Source organism: Oryctolagus cuniculus, chromosome 3, assembly GCF_051225735.1.
Source record: "Oryctolagus cuniculus isolate XC-2025 breed Fujian yellow rabbit chromosome 3, ASM5122573v1, whole genome shotgun sequence".
Lineage (NCBI taxonomy): Eukaryota > Metazoa > Chordata > Mammalia > Lagomorpha > Leporidae > Oryctolagus > Oryctolagus cuniculus.
This window is the reverse complement of record NC_142869.1, coordinates 136932904-136956221: the sequence shown is the minus strand read 5'-3', so window position 1 is coordinate 136956221 and position 23318 is coordinate 136932904. Positions and strand designations below refer to the sequence as shown.

The following is a 23318-nucleotide window of genomic DNA, read 5'->3' as shown; positions in this document are numbered from 1 at the left end:
ATATAATCAGTAAAAGCAGAGGGTTATTAGAGGCTGGGAATCTATTGTTTATGGAAAAGTGAAGCTACTACATAAGTAAAAAGAAGACAGAATTAGGAATGGTGGAAATAGTCCATTTTGTGTTAGCAAAGCATCAGAAGGAAATAACTTATAAAGTGTGATATCAAATTCATTTTTTAAAAATAGCTATTATTGTTGGATATTGGAAACGTGAGATTCAATTTTTTTTCTTTATATTATCTTGGTTTTCAAATAACTTATCAATGAACTATTATTTAAAATACTACTTCTTAAAATTATACTTCAGATTTCAGGCCAATACTGTGTATAAGTAAGGGAAAGAACATATGTAAGTTGTAACCCACAAAATAATGTTATTACAAGAATGACAGGAACCATCTGGATGCGGTTTTCATTTTGGTGACAAATATGTAGGTCTAGATTTAGTATTAGCAATTATAGAATGATTTAGGTAGAGAAGAGAAAAAACATAAAAAGAGTGGAAAAAGAAAAAGAAATTTCATTGAAATTTTGAAGGGTGAATGGTATAAGACAAAAATTGGAGGAATGCTGGATAAAGGAAATGTTGAATAGGCTGACTTCCTGCAGACTTTACAGTCATATGTATGCTGCATAGAATGTGAGGTATTTCTATGGAGACATAAATAGAATCATAGAACTCTAGGTCGTAAAAGAATCTTGGAGATCATCAGGTATCCAATTCCTTCATCTACAGAAATAGCTGAGATCCAGAGAGACAAAGTGCTCCAAATCTCGTTAGAACAGGTTTGCCATGTGCGCACCCAGCTTCCATACAATACAATACGAGTGTCTGCTCTTACTGTATTTTGTGCTGTGTGTGAGCAACACAGTCGTCCATTCACAACTTCCGAAAAGGAGAAGGAACATTCCTCAGGGCTTAGCCATGGCATGAGAAATGCCCTGTTGTAAAGGAATGTATTCAAGCTCTCCCACCCTGAAGAGGACTGGCTCATCAAAAGGAAATGAAAAGAGATAAATTAATTTAAGATTGAATGGAGAACATGGGGATGGTGGGTAGGCACAAGGTGTTCTGATGAGCTCAAACAGGATTTAGAAGGTAGAGTAAAGGGATTAACCAACTGAGATGATTTTGATTCAAGGAGCATTGGAATGGATGGAATTTGTTAGCTCTTTAGAGAGTTGATGTTTAATCAGATAGAAGACTTCTTTCTCTCTCTGCCTCTGCCTCTCCCTCTCTGTAACTACCTTTCGAATAAATAAATACATATTTAAAAAACATAAAGAATAAAAAAACTTCATGGTTAGGAAGACAATGGAACTTCAGATGTTTAGGATACAAGTATGCAGGAAAATACGCTCAGAAATAATTGTTCTTAATTTTTATAATAATTGTACATATTTATGGGATAAGTGTGATAATCACACACACACACACACAGTAGATACAGTTGGGATAGTGTCTTGATCAGATCAGAATAATTAGCACTTAAATCTCCTTAAACATTTGTCATTTCTTGTGTTGTAAACCTTTGTCTTCCTCTCTTCCAGTTCTTTATAAAATATGCAATAAGTTGATGGAAACTAAAGTCATCCTACCGCGCTATCAAACACTAGAACTCACTTCTCCTCTCTAACTGACCACCAATCTCCCTCTAACTCCTTACCCCTCTCCTAGACTCTGCTGACCACTGTGTTCTCCCTACTTCTATGAAGAGTGATGTTTTAAGCTCAGAAACATTTTTTTAAAGACATATTTATTTTATTTGAAAGGCAGAGTTACAGAGAGAGAGGAAGAAACAGACATCATCCATCCATTGGTTCACTCCCCAAATGGCTGCAACAGCTGGAACTGGGCCAAACCAGAGCCAGGAGCCAGGAGTTTCTTCTGGGGCTCCCACTTGAGTGCAGGGGCCCGAACACTTGGGCCATCTTCCACTGCTTTCCCAGGTGCATCAGCAGGGAGCCAGATCTGAAGCAGAGCAGTCAGGAATCGAACTGGCGCCCATAGAGGATTCAGGTGCTACAGGTGGTGACTTAACCCACTACGCCACAGCACAGGTCCTATTTGTTTTTTAAGATTTATTTATTTTATTTGAAAGGCAGAGTTACAGAGAGAGAGGGAGAGACAGAGATCAGAAACAATTTTTAATGGAAAGCCAAATAGCAACATTTTCTAGAAGCTGTGAATGGAGAACAGAGGGTTAACAGAGCTCAGGGAATTGTCACTTACATAAAAACTAAGAAGTAGGAAGAGGGTAGATACAGTCCGGACCAGTATGACAGAGAACACAACATAAGAACAAAGAAGTAATTTGGATTTTCAAGGAACTTTTTGCCCAAAATAGTGCAACCAGGATTTAGGAAAAGACCCCTCTCTGAAAAATAAAAATGAAAATTCCTAACAACAAAAATATATAAAGGGGTGAGCATTTGGTACAGTGGTTAGGACTCTACTTGGGATACTCACATCCTGTATCTGAGTGCCTGAGATCAAGTCTTGGCTCTGATTCTGAATCCAGTTTCCTGCAAAATGCGTACCTCTGGAGGAAGCAGATGGTAACTCAAGTGCTTGGGGTCTCTGCTGCCCATGTGAAAGACCCTTATTGAGTTCTAGATTTCTGGCTTTGATCTGGCCCAGCCTTGGCTGTTGCAGCATTTGGGGAGTAAGTCTCTCTCTCTCTCTCTCTCTCTCTTTTTCTTTCTCTGCTTTTTAAATATACAAAGTAAATAAAACATTTTAAATATAAATATATATAAAGAGTAGACTGAGGATATTTGTATTTCAGTCTCTGAATATATACAATGATTCTGAACTATAAAAGCAAATAGAGAGGCCGGCGCTGTGGCACAGCAGGTTGACACCCTGGCCTGAAGTGCCGGCATTCCATGTGGGCACCGGTTCTAGTCCCGGTTGCTCCTTTTTCCATCCAGCTCTCTGCTCTGGCCTGGGCAGTGTAAGATGGCTCAGGTGGTTGGGCGCCTGCACCCACATGGAGGCCTGGGAGAAGTTCCTGGCTCCTGGCTTTGGATCGGCGCAGCTCCGGTTGTAGCAGCCAATTGGAAAGTGAACCATTGGATGAAAGTTCTCTCTCTCTCTCTACCTCTATCTCTCCTCTCCCTGTGTAACTCTGACTTTCAAATAAATAAATAAAACCTTAAAAAAAAAAAAAAGCAAATAGAATCTCATTGAAGAAGCTCACCAATATATAAACACTGAAAAAAATACTGGCTTTTAATAAGCACAATTGTTACGTTTCAGATGTCCTTTTTTATATTGCCCAGAAAAAAGGGTTTTCAATTAAATGTATTTATTATGTTTTGTGAATAAAGCATTGGCAGCATAAGAGTAAAAAAATTAAAAGGATTCTCAAGTATATTTTTCATGACTAATGCTGACCCATGTGTCCCACTTCCTGCTAGAATGGGAGACTTCTTCAATTATGCAATAAAACCGGCTGGGAAGAGCCGACAGAGGCCCGGCAAGCTGTGGAGAGAATGATGTTTTGCAGGGAGGCAGCCCTATGGAAAATGGCTACATTTTGCCCACTGCTTTCTCCTGAGGCTCTGGCCCTGAGCCAAGGAGCTACATAATAGTCTCAGCTGCTCTAACCCTGGCAGCCAGGCCAAGAACATTCTCCTGCTCTATTTAATAGCAAATGATGGTGCCCCTATGACCAATACCCACAGTCAGCAAGAGGACCGTTTCCATTCACCACCAAATTAGGCCTCCCAAATTTATATTCTCTAACATCATCTTCTATTTCTTCATAATTATGAAATTTGTTTCCTGTTTATTTGTTTAATGTCACTCTCCCCAGCCAGCATATAAGGATGGGAACATTTTGTCCCTTTGTGTCACCGTAACTCCTAGCACAGCGCCTCCCACAGAGTAGGTGCTATGAATGATGTTGACTTGATGGTTGAGTTCTCCCTTGGAGAGCCACTGCAGCTGCTAAAGAGACCGCTCCTTAATCTACAGCAAATAGGTAACTTTCCATATTTTTAACCCTGGAATTGGTTGCCTCATAGCGTCTCACTCATGAGCTTATTGCAACTCTCAGCGTTAATGTTTTTGATTCATTGGTGTGTGCTCCAAAAATAGCAACTCTCATCTAAATGTATAAATTGGCCCAGGAAGTAGCATATGAAGATATTATTCTTACTGACGATAAACTAGAGTTTCCAGTCTCTTTCTAATAGCTTCCCATTCTCCCTGGGTTATTTCATGCCAAAAGAGGCCTGCTTCACAGAGCCGTTATTCGGGGGCAGGCTCTATTTAAACAAAAAGATAAGCGTTTGGGGCTGGCGCAGTGGTGCAGCAAGTTAAAGCCCCAGCCGGCAGTGCCAGCATCCCAAATGGATACCTGCCCAAGACCCGCTGCTCCACTTCCGATCCAGCTCTCTGCTGTGGCCTGTGAAAGCAGTAGAAGATGGCCCAAGTCCTTGGGCCCCTGCACCTGTGTGGGAGACTTGACAAAAGCTCCTGGCTCCTGGCTTCGGATCAGCTCAGCTCTGGACGTTGCGGCCATCTGGGGAGTGAACCAGCAGATGGAAGACCTCTCTCTACCTCTCTCTGTAACTCTGTCTTTCAAATAAATAAATCGTAAAAAAAAAAAGTAAGTGTTTGGAGAACTTGGTGAACTTCAGGCCTGATTTAAAAGAAATTTCACACACACACACACACAAATCCAGAACTAGAAACAGCTAGACATGCCATGTGTCAGTTTATAGAGAAATCCTAGGGAACACTAGAAGCTCCTTGCTGACATTTTGCAAAGTTTGTGTCCAGCCTTTTAATGCAACAACAGCTGTATCCCATTACAGACCATAGTGAATAACACGTTTCCTGAGAAAACAAAATTTTTCATTGTTTTGGAGTACCAACAGTGCCTACAAGAAGCGACTTTAAGAAGATTTAATCCTCGTGTCCTTGCTGAGTTCTCGGAATTCCTTCATTTTCCCAGTAGCAGCGCGACATTCTAGAAAGGGAACTGTTCTTCTACAATTACATCCTTCTAACTGCTACAGTTAGAGACACTCCGCTGATTCTCTTTCTGCTCCTAGAGTAGCCAAACCTTGGGACAAATTACATGACTGGTCTAAATTCGTTAGAATGCCTTTAGCCCTGCTCCACACCTGGCACAGCTTCCCCTGTCATCTATGTGTCCTTACCTTCCAGCTGTACCCGGTAAAAACGTGGTTTTCAGCGGCCAGCGCTGTGGCATAGCAGGCGAAGCCTCGGCCTGAGGCGCCGGTATGGGTCCCATCTGCTCCACTTCCAATCCAGCTTCTTGTTTATGGCCTGGGAAGGCAATGGAAGATGGCCCTTGGGTCCCTGCACCCCAAGAGAAGACCCGGAAGAAGCTCCTGGCTCCTGGCTTCTGATTGGCCCAGCTCCGGCCATTGTGGCCAAATGGGGAATGAACCAGCGGACGGAAGATCTCCCCACTCTCCTTCTCTCTGTCTGTAACTCTACCTCTCAAATAAATAAATTAAAACAAAATATTCACCAATAAAATCATTTCTTCAAATGAAATATTTTGTTGAAATCTGAGGTATGAAGTTGAATATGACTCTAACAGACATTATCTTTTTAAAGTGCTCATCTAAATGTTAGCCTATGGCCATTTACCTATGAAACATTGTAACTGTCAATCAAAGACTCAGGGTCTGTATGAGGAAATACTGAATGAGTGCCCACCAGGACAGAGTGAGACTCTTAGGATCCTACTGCAGCCTGTGTGTGTACAAACCTGCCCAAGGCCCACGGCTTCCAGTAGATTCTTTTACCAAGGGAGACCAAGCAATGCCACAAACAAACAAAATCATAAGCTATGAAAAGGGCAGGCATTTGGCCTAGCAGTGAGAATGCTGGTTAAGATAGCTGCATCCCCTATTGGAGTGGCTGGGTTCAAATCCCAGCTCCACTCCAGATTCCAACTGCTTGCTAGTGTACCCTCTGGGAGGTAATAGGTATTGGCTTGAGTACTTGTGCCAGGAAGAGGGCCCTCCCCAGAGCTCAATCTTGCAAGCACCCTTAGAGAGGGCTTGCAACCTCCACAGCTAGAAGAACAATAAATGTCTGCCATTTAAGCCCCACAGTCTATGCTGTTTTGTTGCGGCAGCCCGCACTAAGACACACAGTGACATGGGAATGCAGGAAGTCGAATCTACAGGACTTGATCACTAATCTAATTAGGGAAGTGAGAGGCAAAAGTCAACAGTGGCTCCAGGGTCCAAGCCGGGACTAGAAAACACTGCCATGCCATTTCAGAGAAAGAAGGCCGGCTCTGACACAGCAGAGTTGGCTTTTTATTTCTGACAAATTTGTTTGCTGAATGTAAGGTGTAGGCAACACAGAGCTGCAGAGAATTCCAGCAGGTAAAATGGAATCGAAGGTTGGAGGCTAAGAGAGAAGACTGAACTAAAAATTTCATTTAATATGGAATCGTGTGTGCAAGGATGACATCAAGGACTTCTCATGGATGAGCAAAAACTGCACAATGTGCAGCAGATGGAGAGAGCTACACCTCCACTGAAATTGGCCCTGTTTCCACGAGTGCGACATAGGCCTGGCTTACACAGGCTTTTAAAAGTCCTAGAACTTGTACAGCAAAAAGAGAGTTAGAGGGGCCAGTGCTGAGGCATACTGGGTAAAGCTGCCCTCTGCTGTGCCAGCATCCCATGTGAATGCCAGTTCAAGTCCCGGCTATTCCACTTCCGATCCAGCTCTCTGCTGTGGCCTGGGAAAGCACTAGAAGATGGCCCAAGTCCTTGGCCCCTGCACCCACGGGGAGACCTGGAAGAAGCTCCTGGCTCCTGGCTTCGGATTGGCCCAGCTCCGGCTATTGCCTCCATCTGGGGAATGACCCAGTGGATGGGATTGTCTCTCTCTCTGCCTCTGCCTCTCTGTAACTCTGCCTTTCAAATAAATAAATCAATCTTTAAAAAGAAAAAAAAGATAGAGACTTGGAAAATGTTGAAGGTCTACCTTTAAGAAGGTAAATAAAGCACAGTTTCCAGGTCCCCAAGAATCCCCGTGTGATTTGCTACATGTGTGATTTCTTTCTGGTGGCCAGGGAAGGGCTAAATAGAATTGAGCAGATCATACAGTCCAACAAAGACACTGTGACCCTGACGCAGGGTAAATGTTAAGCTGATTTTCAAACACAGCACACATCTGCTCTGAGAGTACTGAAAGCAAAAAGGGAACATTCTCCCCCATGGGGATGCTGATTAGCAAGAGAATTCTACACCTGGGATTCTTCCTTCTTCAGTTGCACAAGTGACAATTGAGTAACTAAGTTGGAGAGACAAACACAAGCGAGGAGAAAAAAGAAATCACTGAAATAGAATGAGATATTATAAAACAAAGGAAAGTTTCATAAACACTCAACTAAGTAGGACAAGAAACAGGATATTTAAAGAATACCCCCAATGACCCTTGCTTGTAAAAAGGGGCTTATCTGTGTCTTAAGAGCCCCTGACTCTTTCTTTCTTTTTTTTTTTTTTTTTTTTTTTTTTTTTTTTGACAGGCAGAGTGGACAGTGAGAGAGAGAGAGAGAGAGAAAGGTCTTCCTTTGCTGTTGGTTCACCCTCCAATGGCCGCCGCGGCCAGTGCGCTGCAGCTGGCGCACCGCGCTGATCCGATGGCAGGAGCCAGGTACTTCTGGTCTCCCAAGGGGTGCAGGGCCCAAGGACTTGGGCCATCCTCCACTGCACTCCCTGGCCACAGCAGAGAGCTGGCCTGGAAGAGGGGCAACTGGGACAGAATCCAGCGCCCCGACCGGGACTAGAACCCGGTGTGCCAGCGCCGCAAGGCGGAGGATTAGCCTAGTGAGACGGGGCGCCGGCCAAGAGCCCCTGATTTCTAAAACCCATAGACCTTGCAGATCCAGGCTGGGAATTTCCACTAAACATTTAGTCCACTCAATAGAGAGTAAAAAGTCTCGGCTACATGGCCCCCAAACCCAGAGAGAGAAGAAAGCTGTATGAAGTGTGGGGTCCATTTATGCTAGGACCAGCTGTGGAAATTCATACTCATTAACTCAGTCAAAGCGGTGTGTCCATATCGCTCCATTTCTCAGAGGCATTTTCAGTTATGTAAGCCATCTCTCTTGCTATTTAATGACCTATGCTGTAATAATTATATGCTCTTGATCCTACCATTTAGGATTTCCACTGACGTCTTGTTGTGGAATTTAAGAAGTTAGTGCACTAACACATACAGAGACACAGAAATACACAAACACAGACAAACACACAAACACAGTCTTCCCTGTCTCTTTTCTGCCCCAAGGACTCATACCACATCTCTTGGTGGTACTGATACTTGTTTTCATGGTTGTAATTACATAAACAGTGCTTATGGCTAAGAAATATGCTGATCTATGATTTTATTTCTTGTTCAATCTTGTGTTTTCCTAGAGTAGACTGCATTGTTACACTTGTCTAGTTTTCTCTGAACCTATCACATATTCATTTCTGAAACTCTCTGCCAGTGGTGTAATTTTCCTCAATATAATCACACACATTAGATAATTCATCAGCTCTATTTTTTTTCCTTGTCTATATCTCTGGTTTCCTGTTCTCATGGCCCTGAATCATCTCCAGACCTGCTGCACATTCCAGCACATTATTAATATATTGCCATCCACAACTCATGCCATCCACAACTCCGCATGTCTGAAAATGTCTTTATTCTGACTGTACGATGCTGGGTGTAAACGTCTGAGTGGGAAATCATTTTTCCCTCGGCATTTAGAGGCTGTCAGTTCCAGCGTCTCACCACCTTCCAAGACACTGTTTGGAAGTCTGGTGATCTTCTCATTCCCAAATTTTCATAGGAGATGCATTTTGGTTTTGGCTGTCTTTCTGTTTTGTCCCTTTCCACCTCCAAAGCTAGTATATTTTATACATAGTATTATGGCTTTAGAAAAGATATTTTTATTTATTGTCCCATGGGCCTATCCATGACTCCTTCCCAACCAGAAATTCTTACTTTTGAAGCTGGGAAAAACTCTGATATAATTTCTTTAAAAATTTTCTCCAAATCTCTTTGATATCTTTCTTGAATTCCTACTACTTCCTGGATCAATTCTTTTTTCTTATTTTTCTCTGCATTTGCTAGTTTGTTTCCGTTATACATTATAATAAGTTGCTCAACTTTATCTTTATCTTGAATCTTTTTATAGATTATACTTCCACTATCATGGTTTTGCATGAAGAAGTTCTTTCTTGTTCCTTTCAAATACAGTATAGTGGCTCTAGAGCCAACACTACTTGCTAGCTGTGTGTCCTTAGGCCAGCTACTTAACCTCTCTGTGCCTTGGTTTATTAATCTGCAGTGTAATAATGTTTTGCTAAGCTTCCTCCTGTGGTGCCAGAATCCTATATGGGTGCCGGTTCAAGTCCTGGGGGCTCCACTTCTGATCCAGCTGTCTGCTATGGCCTGGGAAAGCAGTGGAAGATGGCCCAAGTCCGTGGGCCCTTGCACTCATATGGGAGATCTGGAAGAAGCTCCTGGCTTTGAATTGGCCCAGCTCTGGCTGTTGTGGCCATCTGGGGAGAGAACCAGCAGATGGAAGACCATGTCTCTCTGTCTCCCCCACCTCTCTCTGTAACTCCACCTCTCAAATAAATAAATAAAAATCTTTAAAAAAATGATGTTTCTACCCCATACAGTAAAGTTCTTGTGTACATTAACCTGCTATGTCCCTTATCCTCTGTATAGGACACTTATAAAGATTTAAAGCAGTAAATATATACTGTATGATAACTTTAAAATAAATATTATGTTACTAAAATATTTGCAGAATTGAAAACTTGGGACTTCATGGGTTAAATAGGTTACTAGATTTCAAATACTTACGTCAGTATCTGAAAAAACATTAGCAGTTATTATTATTACCATTATTATATATTTAAGGATATTAAAGTGCTTATTGAATTTTTCTCCTGTTCACTGCAGTCTTTATTTCTATTTATTTCTTTAATTTGCTTATTTTGATTCTTGTCTTTCATACTGAAAGCTTTCCTTAGAAATCTGGTGATTTTTATCTGAATTCATACTTATGAGGTATGTGGAGGAGTGGCGGGTATTGGCCAGTGGACGAGAGCAGGGTTTTTCACTGGGAGACAGAGCTTTGCATGTCAGCATCTGTAGGTCTTGTCTCTTGGGCTGGTCCATTCTCTAAAGAGGTATTCTCTAAAATCCTGCCAGGAGGGTCTGATTCCGGTCCCCAGGATTTGCGGAGTCTGGCAAGGGAAGGAGGTCACAGGTAAGTAGTTTACCAGATCAGAATCAATTCCCTTCTGCAGTACAGCCCACCCACAATGCACTGTTCACACTTCTGCAGAAACTGAACTCCTCCTCCTCCTGCTGCTGGAAGGAAGCTCAGATGCCCGTGGCTGTGGGATTCAGGAGGAGCCAGACGGTGCGCCACTTTGTCAGCTCCCTGTACAGACATTTAACCAATCCTCCTGCTTACCCCTGCTTCAGAGCCAGCCCTGTCTGCAGACTCCAGGCTTCTACGCTCCGCAACAGATGTGATTTTGCTTCTCGTTGGCTTCGCCCGCTGACCCCTCACCCAGGCGTCCGCTCCAGCATTCTCTAGTTGGCTAAGTTCGTTCCAAAATTCTAGTGGACAAGTCTCACCTGCTCGCGTCTCTTGCCTGTTCTTTTTCTTGTTTAGCTAAAAATTTAAACACTGTAAGCATTTTAATCTTGGTAAAATATGCTTAATGAAGTTGACTACTTAACCATTTGTTGGGTACAATTCGGCAGTGTTAAATATGTTCATATTGTTATGCAACCAATTCCAGAAGGTTTTCATCTTGCAAAACCGAAACCCTTTAGCCCTCAAATAACTCCCATTCCCCTACCCCGGGCCTCTGCAGCCCCTGGCAGTCACCATTCTACCTTCTGTTTCTAAGAATCTGGCTACTCTGAGCCCCTAACAGAAGTGGAATCATACAATATTTGTCTTTTGTGACTGGCTTATCTAGCACATCTTTAAGCATATGCCAGAATTTTTCTTTTTAAGGCTGAATCACTAAATAATAAAAAACGTTTATTTAAAAACTTTATTGTGGTTCTTCCATTCTTTCTACGCTTATACAATTTATGTAATTTATCTTATTCCTTTAGCCACTAGATTAGCAGATTTTCAGAAATAAGAGATAAATGTGTGTAGCCAACCTGGTCCTTAACAGGAAACCCACATTCTATACGAAATGTGGTGTTTAAGGATATTTTCTTGGTTGCTTTTTAGAATCTGTTGAACTTTGCAAGGCCCCTTAAATGGGAATAGAATAAATTTGCATTTAGTCCTCATTTAGCCCAAGAAAAGCTTATGCTTTGATGTTAAGCAAAGAAGTCACTTCAAACAGCTTCTTTTTTTCATCCTAAGCTCTTCCCAGGGAGATGTACTCTCGTGGGTCTCCAAGGTGGGCCCCAGACCCACAGCATAGGCCTCACCTGGATATCTGGTGGAAATGCAGATTCCTGGGCCCCAACTCTTTTTTTTAAACTTTTATTTAATAAATATAAATTTCCAAGTACAGTTTTTGGATTATAGCAGCTCCCCCCCCCCATAACTTCCCTCCCACCTGCAACCCTCCCATCTCCCACTCCATCTCCCATTCCATTCACATCAAGATTCATTTTCAATTATCTTTATATACAGTATATATTAAGTAAAGATTTCAACAGTTTGCACCCACACAGAAACACAAGTGTAAAGTACTGTTTGAGTACTAGTTATACCGTTAATCCACATACAGTATATATTAAGTAAAGATTTCAACAGTTTGCACCCACACAGAAACACAAAGTGTAAAGTACTGTTTGAGTACTAGTTACACCGTTAATCCACATAGTACAACACATTAAGGATAGAGATCCTACGTGGGGAGTAAGTAAGTGCACAGTGACTCCTGTTGTTGACTTAACAATTGACACTCTTGTTTATGGCGTCAATAATCTCCCTAGGCTCTTGTCATGAGTTTTCAAGGCTATGGAAGCCTTTTGAGTTCGCCAACTCCGATCTTATTTAGAGAAGGTCATAGTCAAAGTGGAAGTTCTCTCCTCCCTTCAGAGAAAGGTACCTCCTTTGATGGGCCCCCACTCTGACTACTGAACCTGCAAGTCTGGAATTAAGGACCAGCGACAGTATTTTCCATCATCCAGAGACTTTCTAAAATTTGAGGACCACTGGTTGTCTAGAGGCAACCCTTGCAAAGCTGCATCTAGAGACGAAACATTTTACCTTGGTTTAGTCCAAATGTTTAAGAGGTTTTCAGGCTGTGAGGTGAGCATCCTGCAGCAGACGCGCAGTCCCCGTGCTGCAGACGTTCCTCTCTGCTGAACAGGTGGCCTTATCACATATCTAGAACATTTGACCATTTCCTTGTCCGGCGCCCATGGTGCACTGCATGGCCGGACCTGCTAACTGGATTCTCTCTCTTGAGAATATGAATTAGAGACACCAAAGCTGTGCTTGAAATGACACATCCAACTGAGACTGACGGCCACAGTGGGCCTTGCGTGAACTCAGTCCCTGTGTCTTTTCACTCACCTATTGTTTGTTTTCTTTTTCCCTGCAATGGGTATCCATTTCTTGCCCCAGACTTGATCAGGACACATTTTTTTTAAAAGATTTATTTATTTATTTGAAAGTTAGAGTTACACACACAGAGAGAAGGAGAGGCAGAGAGAGAGAGAGAGAGAGAGAGAGAGAGAGGTCTTCCATCCACTGGTTCACTCCCCCAGATGGCTGCAATGGTTGGAGCTGCACCGATCTGAAGCCAGGAGCCAGGAGCTTCTTCCAGGTCTTTCATGCGGGTGCAGGGGCCCAAGGACTTGGGCCATCTTCTACTGTTTTCCCAGGGCATAGCAGAGAGCTGGATCCAAAGTGGAGCAGCTGGGTCTCGAATTGATACCAGTATGGGATGCCAGCACTGGTGCAGGCAGTGGCTTAACCTGCTATGCCACAGCACTGGCCCCAGGACACATGTTAATGATGGATAGAAAATGCTGCATGATTGACTGGTTGTAGCTACTACTCTACATTGTTAAGTTGCCCAAAGCATTGCCTTGTCCTTGTCAGTTATCTTGTTTTGGTAACTGCATGGAAGCCAGTGGAAATTTCTGTCCAATATCTGTTTAATTTCTTTGTGTGAAAGCAAATTTAGTGGCACTCATTTCATCTTGATGCGGAGCTCTTGAAGTTCTTTTACAATTGCTTCCAGTCTGATTCTCTGAGAAGCCAGTACAAATTGCTCTGTAAATCAACAACCAAAGAATCAATATCGGTGAGGTTCTTTTAAAGAATTCAAGACAAAGAGTTCCCTATAAGCCACTGTCCCTGTGCTCCAATGTTCAAAAGGAAATATCCTGAAAATGAAAGCCAGAGAAACTATACAATCTTACCAAAAAGTTGTGTGGTCAGGAATAAAAGCCAGCATGTGATTTCAGAAGTAAATGTTTGTTCTGAGGACAATACTAACACGATGGGGCCATTAGGATCAGCCTTGACTTTTTCAAGTCACAGTACAATTTAAGAATGAATCCAATAAAATTGTTATCAGATGTTTTAAATCCAACATGTCATCCTTTTAGTATTATTTTGTTGTAAACCTCCCAGGATGGGAGAGAAAATCGATGGAAATGGAATTAAAAGACAAGAGTACTCCGACATGAAAAGATTTTGAAATCCCAGTATTGCTTTCTTCATAATCATTATTTTCCATGATCTTTTCAAAGACCCCTTGTAGGCATGGATTTCAAATTTCTTGGCACCAAAATCATCTTATCTTTTAACCCTATTTTCCATGAACTTCTGGAGTACTCCTTGTGAGTAGGTTATCTAATGCACTTCTGCATTTAAGCCTGGAGTTACTTCTTTATTCCTAAACAAATGAGAGCCATACATGCTGGCTTTGTGGTTGATGACAGAGCCATCCACTATGCTTCATAATCAATCTGCAAAAAGAAATAAATGAATTTGGAAACACAATGTGTAAGATGAGACTTTGGCTCTTGTTAATGTGTTTTCTTCTGTCATTCCTGGGCAAAAATGTTAAACATTGTGGCAGAGATCAGTAATTGCTTTTTAACCCTCAAATGGTTGACTGCTCAACACAAAGATTCCATTCCTAAACTTTTTTTAAAAAAAGATTTATTTATTTATTTATTTATTTGAAAGTCAGAGTTACACAGAGAGAGGAGAGGCAGAGAGAGAGAGAGAGGTCTTCCATCCGATGGTTCACTCCCCAATTGGCCTCAACAACTGGAGCTGTGCGATCAGAAGCCAGGAACCAGGAGCTTCTTCTGGGTCTCCCATGCAGGTGCAGGGGCCCAAGGATGTGGGGCATCTTCTGCTTTCCCAGGCCATAGCAGAGAGCTGGATCAGAAGTGGAGCAGCCAGGTCTCAAACTAGTGCTTCAGGCCAGCGCGTTAATCCGCTGCGTCACAGCGCTGGCCCCCTAAAGTTTTTTTTCTAATAGCCACGTGTTTTCAACAAATTACTCTAAAACATAGAGGCTTAAAATAACCTTTTAATTTTGCTCATGTATTCTGTGGATTGGACTTCAGATGGCAGCTAGCACAGGGCTGGCAGGAGTTTTGTCCTGTTTTGTTCATCAAAAGCATGCAGAAACCCATTCACATTCCTGGGGAGGGGAAGCAAGACTTCAACTCCTGATGGAGGAACGGCAAGGAGAGCACATTGGGCTGTGCAGAGGAATCTGGCCCAGAGGACAGATGAGGAGTTGGTTATGTTTAACTTCCCGGATTGTCTTACGGGGTCAGTGTCTGGGGAGGGGAGAGACGGTTGCCTTCTCTTTCCTACTTTTTTCATAGCTGAAATGTGGCTGACACGATTTGCAGGGCGGCAGGCATCCTGGAGCACAAACTGAGGATGAGTGAGCAAAGAGCTGGCTGGAGCCTGGGCCCTGGTGATCACAGAGAAACGACATTTGATCGTGTTTAAGCTACTACATTTTCTGCCACATGCAAGTAATGCAAATTATAATCAACACAAACATCATTATAAATGCAGACAGACACAAATCCATCTTAGATTACTGGACCTGTAAAAATAATAATGCTTATGCCGCCGAGTCTGACTAATATTGTGTTCCAAGAAGTGGCACACGGGGATTGCAGTATTTTATTTGTTAAAATGCCTGATGCCTATAGCTAAAAGTTACTTATTACACTTAAAAACATTAGTATGAAATTGATAAGAAATGGAAATGGAAAAATACATTCACTCATGGAGTAAATAGAAGGCGGATCATAAACAAAAGTGTATTTTTATAAAAGGGATTAGTTTGTTTCGTCTCTCATCTATGGCCTTTTGAGTTTCCTGGGAAATGTATTTATTGTTTTGTGTTGGGGGGGGGGAGGAGAATAAAAAAGTGAATAAAACAGAAAAGAAAAAAGTGATTTTGCTTGAATTATTTTTACAATATGGTCATCGCAGAAAATGAACAGTGGGCATTGAAATAATATTTCATGGACAAAAGACCAATCCTCTTTCCTCTGAACTGTAGACGTTAGATCTTTCCGAGTCCAGGAGCTGTACTTTAAAATTACACACCTGTAGCCCTATTTCTCTTTATACTGAAATACTGAAGGTCTTGGAGACCTAATGGCAAACCAAAGCAACAGGGAAAGTTCTAAAATAACCACGAACCGACTAATCCAGCACCGCTTTTTTCCTCCCGCTCGAGGACTACCTGTCTGGACTACGGCATTTTATCCAAGTTGCTGCACTCTCCGGGTCGCAGGCCATCAACTTTGCCAAGTGTCTCGGGAAACGCACGGCGCGCTCCGCGGGACCGCCCCGGCAAAGGATGAACGGACGCGTGAGAGAACAAGAAGGATGCCCCCCAAACCGGGGAGCCTCTCTCCGTCCAGTCTCCCACCGGACACGACGACCCAACTGGATGCCAGGAGGGAGGAAAAACGCCTGCCGTGGGCGGAGGCCGAGGTATCCGAGTACTCGCCGGCCCCCAGGGAAGCCCCGCACGGCGGCTCCACCAGCGGAGCGCGACGCGGCCTCGCAGGGGCCCACGCCCCGGGCGCGTGCGGGCGCCGCGCTCCCAGCCAGCCAGCGCGCCGGCGCCCGCCGGCGTCCTCAGCCCCGCGGCGGTGGGAGCGGCGGGAGCTCGGCGCCCGCCCGCCCTCCAGCCCGCGCAGTTGCCATGGTTTCCGGGGATCACGTGGGCGCGCGCGGCGGCGGCAGCGGCGGCGGCGGGGCGAAGGCGAGGGCGGGGCGCCGGGCGGGGGAGAGGCGCGGCCGCTGCGGGAGCGGGAGGAGCCCGAGATGCTGCCAGCCCTCCCGGGGCCGCGCTCGCTCAGCAGCCGCCGCCACACGGAGCAGCCGCGCGCCGGGCCAGCCGGGCCGCCGGGGCCCAGTGCGCCGCGCTCGCAGCCGCCCGCGCCGTCGGCGCTCAGCTTTGGTGGCCGCGGGGTCCGAGGCCGGACCGGAGAAGGGGGCGAGGGCGGCGCCAGGGCGCCCGCCGCCCCGGAGGCAGGATGAGCATCGAGATCCCGGCGGGACTGACGGAGCTGCTGCAGGGCTTCACGGTGGAGGTGCTGCGGCACCAGCCCGCCGACCTGCTGGAGTTCGCGCTGCAGCACTTCACGCGCCTGCAGCAGGAGAACGAGCGCAAGGGCGCCGCGCGCTTCGGCCATGAGGGCAGGACCTGGGGGGACGCGGGCGCCGCCGCCGGGGGCGGCACCCCCAGCAAGGGGGTCAACTTCGCCGAGGAGCCCGCGCACTCCGACTCCGAGAACGGGGAGGAGGAGGAGGAGGAGGAAGAGGAGGCCGCGGACGCAGGGGCGTTCAACGGTGAGGAGCGACCCTCCGCGCACGCTGCCCGCGCCGCTGCCGGCTTTGCGCGTGAAGCCGCAGCCCGGCTCCCCCGCGTGTCCCCGCCTCCCCTACCTTCCCGTCGCGCCCACCCCCTCAGCATCCATTTCTGTCTTCTCCCACTCGCCCACCTTCCTCCTCTGCTCTCTGGTCGTGCCCTCCCCCTCGCCCTCCTCCGTCTGGAGGAGGGAGCTGGCGGCGCGCGGCTTCCCGGGCCGGGGTCCGAGGTGTTGGGCTGGGCGGGTGCCGCGGTGCGTGAAGGAAGCTGGCCCTCTCGGGGTCCTCCTGGGGGTGTCAGGGAGGAGAGGCGGACGCCGTCGTCAGCGTTTCCCGTGAGGAGCAAGCAATTTGGCACTCGCTGAGGGTAGATCCACATTTATGGTTCTCGCGCCGGCATTCCTGGAAACGGAGTAATTTATTATTTTCTAGTTGACACACAACAAAGGAATCTCTTTAGCTTGCAATCCACAGGGTCTTCCGAAGACCGGCTTTTTAAAAATTTATTTATTTTTTAAGTATAAACCACATATTGAATGATTCAGTGCTTAAAATAATAATAAAATAACGCGTGTGGAAACCACCCTGGGAAGTTCAGAAGGCTTGTCGGTTTCTTTAGGATGAAAAGCCAGGGAGTGTTTGTAAGGACCGTGCCAGGCAGCAAAGCTGGAAAGAATGAATGGGGAAGAAAGAGGGATTTTCTCAAATAGCTGCTCCTGGCAAGTCCCACCCCTTCTGCTTACAACGCTCTCTCCCTGACACGCAGATACACTCGCATCGACACACATCTCCCTTCTTTATGGCATCCTAAGCTGACACACCTCGGTGTGCAAATGTACCGTCCTCTTTGTGGTGTGAGGCAAACGTGCGTGCAGCATTGCACCAGCTCTTATTTATGTGCGCTGCTTGTGGTTTGTGTGTCGGCAGCGGGTTTCGTCTGGGTGGAAGAAAAAAACATTTTAAAGTGTCCTTTCATTTCCTTGTGTTGGAATGGGTTGTAAAGTCATGCATTTGAGCCTGTGCAAAGCAGCCCCTCAAACCCCTGGAAATTAGTGCTTTGTGGAGATAAAAGGAAACATTGGCACTTAAGGTTTTGATTTTCTACTTTTTAGCGTTTTCCAGGATAGGATAATCATTGTCTTAATTGTTCTTTTTGCATAAGAATTAAATGCTTTTCTTGCTAGAAAGGAGAGCAGGATGAAAGAATGCATGTTTTAAATAGATGAGAAGCCAGTAATGGATGACATAGAAAGGGCAGAGGCATCAGATACTTCTTTTATGCTCCCAGTGCAGGCGTGCACACACGCATACACACGCATACACACGCATGTCCACATGAACGTGCACACACAGGAAGGAAAAAAGGGCTCGTTTCCCAGATTAGAAGAAACGAAGGGACTTGGTAAAGAATCTATATCATATATTGCGAACATAACTAGTATATTTTGTTTGTGTGCTTTTAAAGTATTTGCATTGATGCTTCCTTGTTTTCTCCTTACATTACTATATAGTGTTACTATATAGTAATGTTTTCTCCTTACATTACTGTATAGTGTGCACAGCACATACGTAGTTTTCATTTTGCAATAAAGAAATAAGCCATGAACTTCTAAACTGCAGGGACCGTTTTATGTAGTTTTATTTTCTCCCGGGCACCTTTACTGTAAAAATTGCTTAATATGGGTTTTAATAAATACCTGTTAAGCCATTGTACCATTTATCTCCCAGACTTTTCCCCAAGGAACTTAAAACTTTTTGACTGCAAGCAACTACAACTTGATCGTTACCCAGTAGAATTGCAAAAAATTATGGAAAAGTAGAACCCAAAGTATGAGTTTATTTTGTGCAAGAAAATTTTTTTTCTTAAGTTGTAAATGCCTATTATAAAAAAACTGCACATGGATTTCAATTTTTTTTCCGAGGTAATCTCATACTTTTAATTTTTCTGTGAGCTTTTAAAAAATATTTGAGGGCCAGCATTGTGGCACTGTGGGTAAAGCCACTGCCTGTGACATCGGCATCCCATACAGGCGCTGGTTGGAATCCCAGCTGCTCATTTGTGATCCAGCTCCGTGCTAATGGCTTGGGAAGAGCAGCAGAAGATGGCCCAAGTGCTTGGGATCTTGCCATTCTTGTAGGAGACCTGGAAGAAACTCCTGGCTCCCACCTTTGGCTTGGCTGAGCCCTGGCCATTGCGGCCATCTAGGGAGTGAACCAGCAGATGGAAGATCTGTCGCACCCTTCTTGTCTGTAACTCTGACTTCAAATAAATAAGTAAGATCTTTAATAAAAATTTAAAAAGGGTTTTATCTTTTAAAAGATTTACTTATTTATTTGAAAGGCAGAGTGACAGAGACAGAGGTATTCCATCCACTGGTTCTCTCCTTGAATGCGCTGGCGGAAGCCAGGAGCCAGACATCCCAGCCAGAACTCTGGGGTGAGTGGCAGGGACTGGAGGACCCAAGCTCTCATCTGCTGCCTGCCAGGTGCATTAACAGGAAGCTGGCTCAGGGGCCAAGCAGAACCAGGAATCCACTACAGGATGCAGTGTCCTGAGTGGCAGCCTTAACCCCCTGTACCACAACTCGCGCACTCCACGAGCTTTCCGCAGTACCCTCACCCATATCTGTGCAGCTCAGGATCTGGCAGCAGCACTTTCTTCTGTTAGGTTCAGTGCTTTGGGATATTTTCTGGTCTAATCAAGTTTCTCTCTCTCTCTCTCTTTTGTTGTTGTTTTTCCTTTTAAAATAATTTGTGTTGAGATGAGACCCAAGGTTTCAAAACAAGTGTAGTCTCAACAAAGTAGTCAGTAGTCTGTTTCGTAAGAGGCCGAATAATAAATGGTAGACTTTGTGAACATCATATGGTTTGAGTCATATTTTTCTTTTTCTTTTTTTTAATTTTTAACATAAAAATTGGGATTGGACAAAACTGGCTGCAAGCTAAGGTGGCCTTTGGAGCTGAGACCTGGTCAGAGGGGGAAAAAAAAGTTGAGGTAGTGCCTGGGAGGGCATTGTGGGGGGAATCGTATCAGGAGTGAGCCTAACACCTACAAAGCTATCAGTTTAATTATGTCAGTGTTCAGAAGTGTCAAAATACAAAAACCCCAGGCACTGGGTAATTCTGGTATAGTGAGAATATGTATTGGAAGACAGGCTTCATTTTCTGTGGTACCAGTGAGGCGTGAGACCTGCTAGATCAATAATTCTTAAAAATCTCCCAAGCATGTCCAGGAAATTTGTTCCATATCTGAACATTCCTTGGTACCATTCTTAGAGAACTTTGTTTGGAATAGGTTGGGATGTTGTATGGTATCTTTTTTCCCCCAGCAGACATGTAGGTCATTCTGTATCTAGTTCCCTGACCATACTTTGGGAAATATTGATTAACAGTGTGATAGTATCTCCTTGTCTTAACAGTTAAAAAAAAAGCTGTCATTTAGTGACAGTTGCTGTGTGCTGGCACTGTCTGAATGCTTTAATGCACTATCGCAGCTTTTTGAGAATGGCCATTATTTCACAGTACTGTGCCATAAAACCGGGGATTGGGACCCAGATGGGCCTCTTGACTCCCAGGTTGTGTCTTCAGGAGGGGCTGGGGCTAGAATAACTTGAGTATCCCTTTTATATCTAGCTCTACTTGAGGCAATGCAATTTATCTGTAAGGCTCTGCAAAGTTATCTTGTCCAAGGCCCCACAAAGAAGTCCTGAGTAGCAGGGTCTGGTTTCTTACTGCATCTGTTGACCTTGAAGCCCATGACCGTCACGGAGTTCATAAGTAAGTCAGGTTTTCCTCATTCTGTTTCCAGGAATGGTGATAGGTTTTCTTTGTCAGTTCGTGTGCTCTTGCATAAATCCCTTTGGTGTAAATGATAGTCTTTTTGAGAAACCGGGGTTAAAAGGCAAGTTTTTGACCATGAAAACTGGTGTCCTTTGTCTGATGTGGAGATTAAGTTGTATGACCTTGGCCTTTATTGTATGGTGGGTTACTCAAATAAGCCAGGCACCTGCAGTCAGCTTGGAAATGCCCTGTGGTCCAGGGTTCAGGGATTTCGGAGGGTCAGGTGGCCTGGCTGTGGATGGCCTGGCCACATGATCTGCCTGATGGTTCTTACTTCTTCCCTGCCGTTCCAGAGGGTCCCCTCCTCCTCTCCTATTGTCTTCTGACTGTGTCAGTTCTAATTCTGACTTTCTATTTCCTGTCTATCAATTCTAGTTAAAAGGGCAACCTTTAGGTGTAAAGATGAGAGCAGCGTCTGGCAGTCTCCTCCGGGGAAACTCTAGAAGGCTGGGAAGAGGCTAACTGGAGACCTTGTGGCATCTGCTCTGCCTTCCTCCTCCTCATCCTGCAGAAAACAAAAATGACCTGATGCGTCGCTTTTCAGAGTGTGGTGGCCATCGGCCTAGAATTGATCAGTAAGGTTTGTCGTAGGCCAAAGAATTGAGTTCCTACCAGTTTGGAGTAAAAGCAGCAGTAATTAATAGTTTTATTTAGGCATCATCTTCAGGTCTTGTGTTGCCTCAGTGCTTTTCTCCGTGACATTAGTGAAATTAAAAATGACGTAAATACATTTCAGATTGCCCTGAAAATTTGACAAGGGGTAAACAAAATAAATTACATACAGGCATATGCCGACCAGCCAACCTGGGAGGAAAAGTCAACTGTTCTCATGTAAAGTATGGAAGAACTTGATCTTCTGTATTGTGGAAGAAAAAAGTCCTAGGGTTCAAAGTAGAGACACAGCCACAGCACGTGGAACGCGTCTCATGTAACGAGTATAACCGAGGAATATAAATTGAAATCTGCTGTGTAATAGCATTGACTATGTCAGATCCTTGTTAGGGAACCATGTCTACCTTTAACTTGCACAATTTAAAGGGAATATAGGGAACTTATATGCGGTTCTTAGGGCCGTGCACAGTAAGGGAAAGTTGAAGCTCACGGTGAAGGTGGTAGAGGAGCATTTATCGTGAGACGAAACGGTGGAAGGAGAATTGAGGAAGGTACTCATCTCTCTGGAGACGTTGTCCTGGCGGGTTATGGACAAGTATTCCCTCCGAGATACAGACTTAGAAGGACTGTGCTTCATTGCAGCTGGAAGAAGACGTCAGAAGTCTGTCTGAGATGGTTTACGTGGTGCTTCTCGAATGAGGCGGCAGGAGCAGTGAGGACAGCAGACAGCCTGACCTCCCAGAAGGCTGCTGTGTTCTTAACCAGCCCTTTCTGCTTCCTCTGGAGTTCACGGTCTGAGTGATGGCAGAGTAGCAGAGAGTAGTCATAATTTTAAAAATTGTTGCTTAGGCGGATTCATTAGGATCACCTCCGTGTGCTCTTAATGAAGATCCTGCTCGCTCGCGCTCTCTCTGCCAGTTGAGATTATTATGAAAGAAAGCAACCATTTGGCTGCCTCTAGCCTCCTAGGTCGTGCAGCCACCACCATGTGACCAAAGAAACTGATTTTAGGGGCCACTGCTGTGGCGCAGTGGATTATAAATCCCTGGCCTGCAGCACTGGCATCCCATATGGGAGCCCGTTTGAGTCCCGGCTGCTCCGCTTTCAATCCAGCTCTCTGTTGATGTGCTGGGGAAAGCAGTAAGTAGAAGATGGCCCAAGTCCTTGGGCCCCTGTACCCTTGTGGGAGACCCAGAAGCTCCTGGCTCCTGGCTTTGGATCGGCTTAGATCCGGCTATTGTGGCCATTTGAAGAGTGAACCAGCAGCTGGAAGACCTCTCTCTGTGTATCTACCTCTCTCTGTAACTGTGTCTTTCAAATAAATAAAATTAAAAAAACACAAAGGAACTGATTTTAGTGGTTTCAAGTACCTATATAACTGACTGAAAGCCACACATCCTTTTTCTGTAGTATCAGCCTCTTAAAAGACATTCAACCTGTTTGAAAGAGACTCATGAAAGTTAGTCTTTTTGCATTAAATTCAGACATTTATTTTATGCATGAAGCACTATGCTAGCTACACTGACATGTTACCATGTTAATAGTACCTTCCCCATAAGGTTGTATGGGTGGGTTAATACTCCGGTTCATAAGGCCCTTAGGATACATGGCAAGCCCCGATAGCTTGTTAGGTAAAGGATTTCATTGCTCGCGAATCTTACAGGAGTGTAAAATTTGCTTACAGAAATGAATCCAGCATCTGTACTTATTGGAGAGATGAAGTGGGTCATTTGCTCCTGTGGCATTTCTTCTTAGGATTTCATGTGAAAGTTAGATTGCACCGTTGTGAATTCCAAATCATCTCAACTCATGATTGTAGCTAAGAGCTGCCGGATTTTGTAACTGGGAAGACTTCGTATTTATAGTCTTCCACCGTTAGAGATTGACATGGTAATTTTAAAGCCTCCTGAAATGGATTACATCATTCATAAGAATGGGTGAAATCTTGGAGCTATTATTTTAGTTATGAGCCTACAACACTAG

The 23318-nt window shown here is 44.5% G+C and overlaps 1 protein-coding gene and 1 long non-coding RNA gene across 3 annotated transcripts in view; one reads left to right on the top strand and one right to left on the bottom strand.

Annotated features, from left to right (window-relative positions):
- Window positions 1-12681: 12681 nt before the first annotated feature.
- On the bottom strand, window positions 12682-17239 carry LOC138849033 (uncharacterized). Of its 2 annotated transcripts, none has more exons than XR_016230948.1 (2): window positions 17018-17239; window positions 12682-13286 (listed from the first exon to the last, which is right to left on the bottom strand). It is a non-coding gene; the product is annotated as an uncharacterized LOC138849033 (long non-coding RNA). The 2 variants fall into 2 exon arrangements; XR_011387365.2 differs by lacking the exon at window positions 12682-13286 and adding an exon at window positions 14552-14958.
- PRKAR2B (protein kinase cAMP-dependent type II regulatory subunit beta) overlaps window positions 16309-23318 on the top strand; it is a 131168-nt gene continuing 124158 nt past the window's right edge. The window contains exon 1 of the mRNA XM_002712035.6: window positions 16309-16865. Within this exon, the coding sequence (XP_002712081.1) occupies window positions 16550-16865 (316 nt within the window). The 5' untranslated portion in view covers window positions 16309-16549. The remainder of the gene's footprint in view (window positions 16866-23318) is intronic.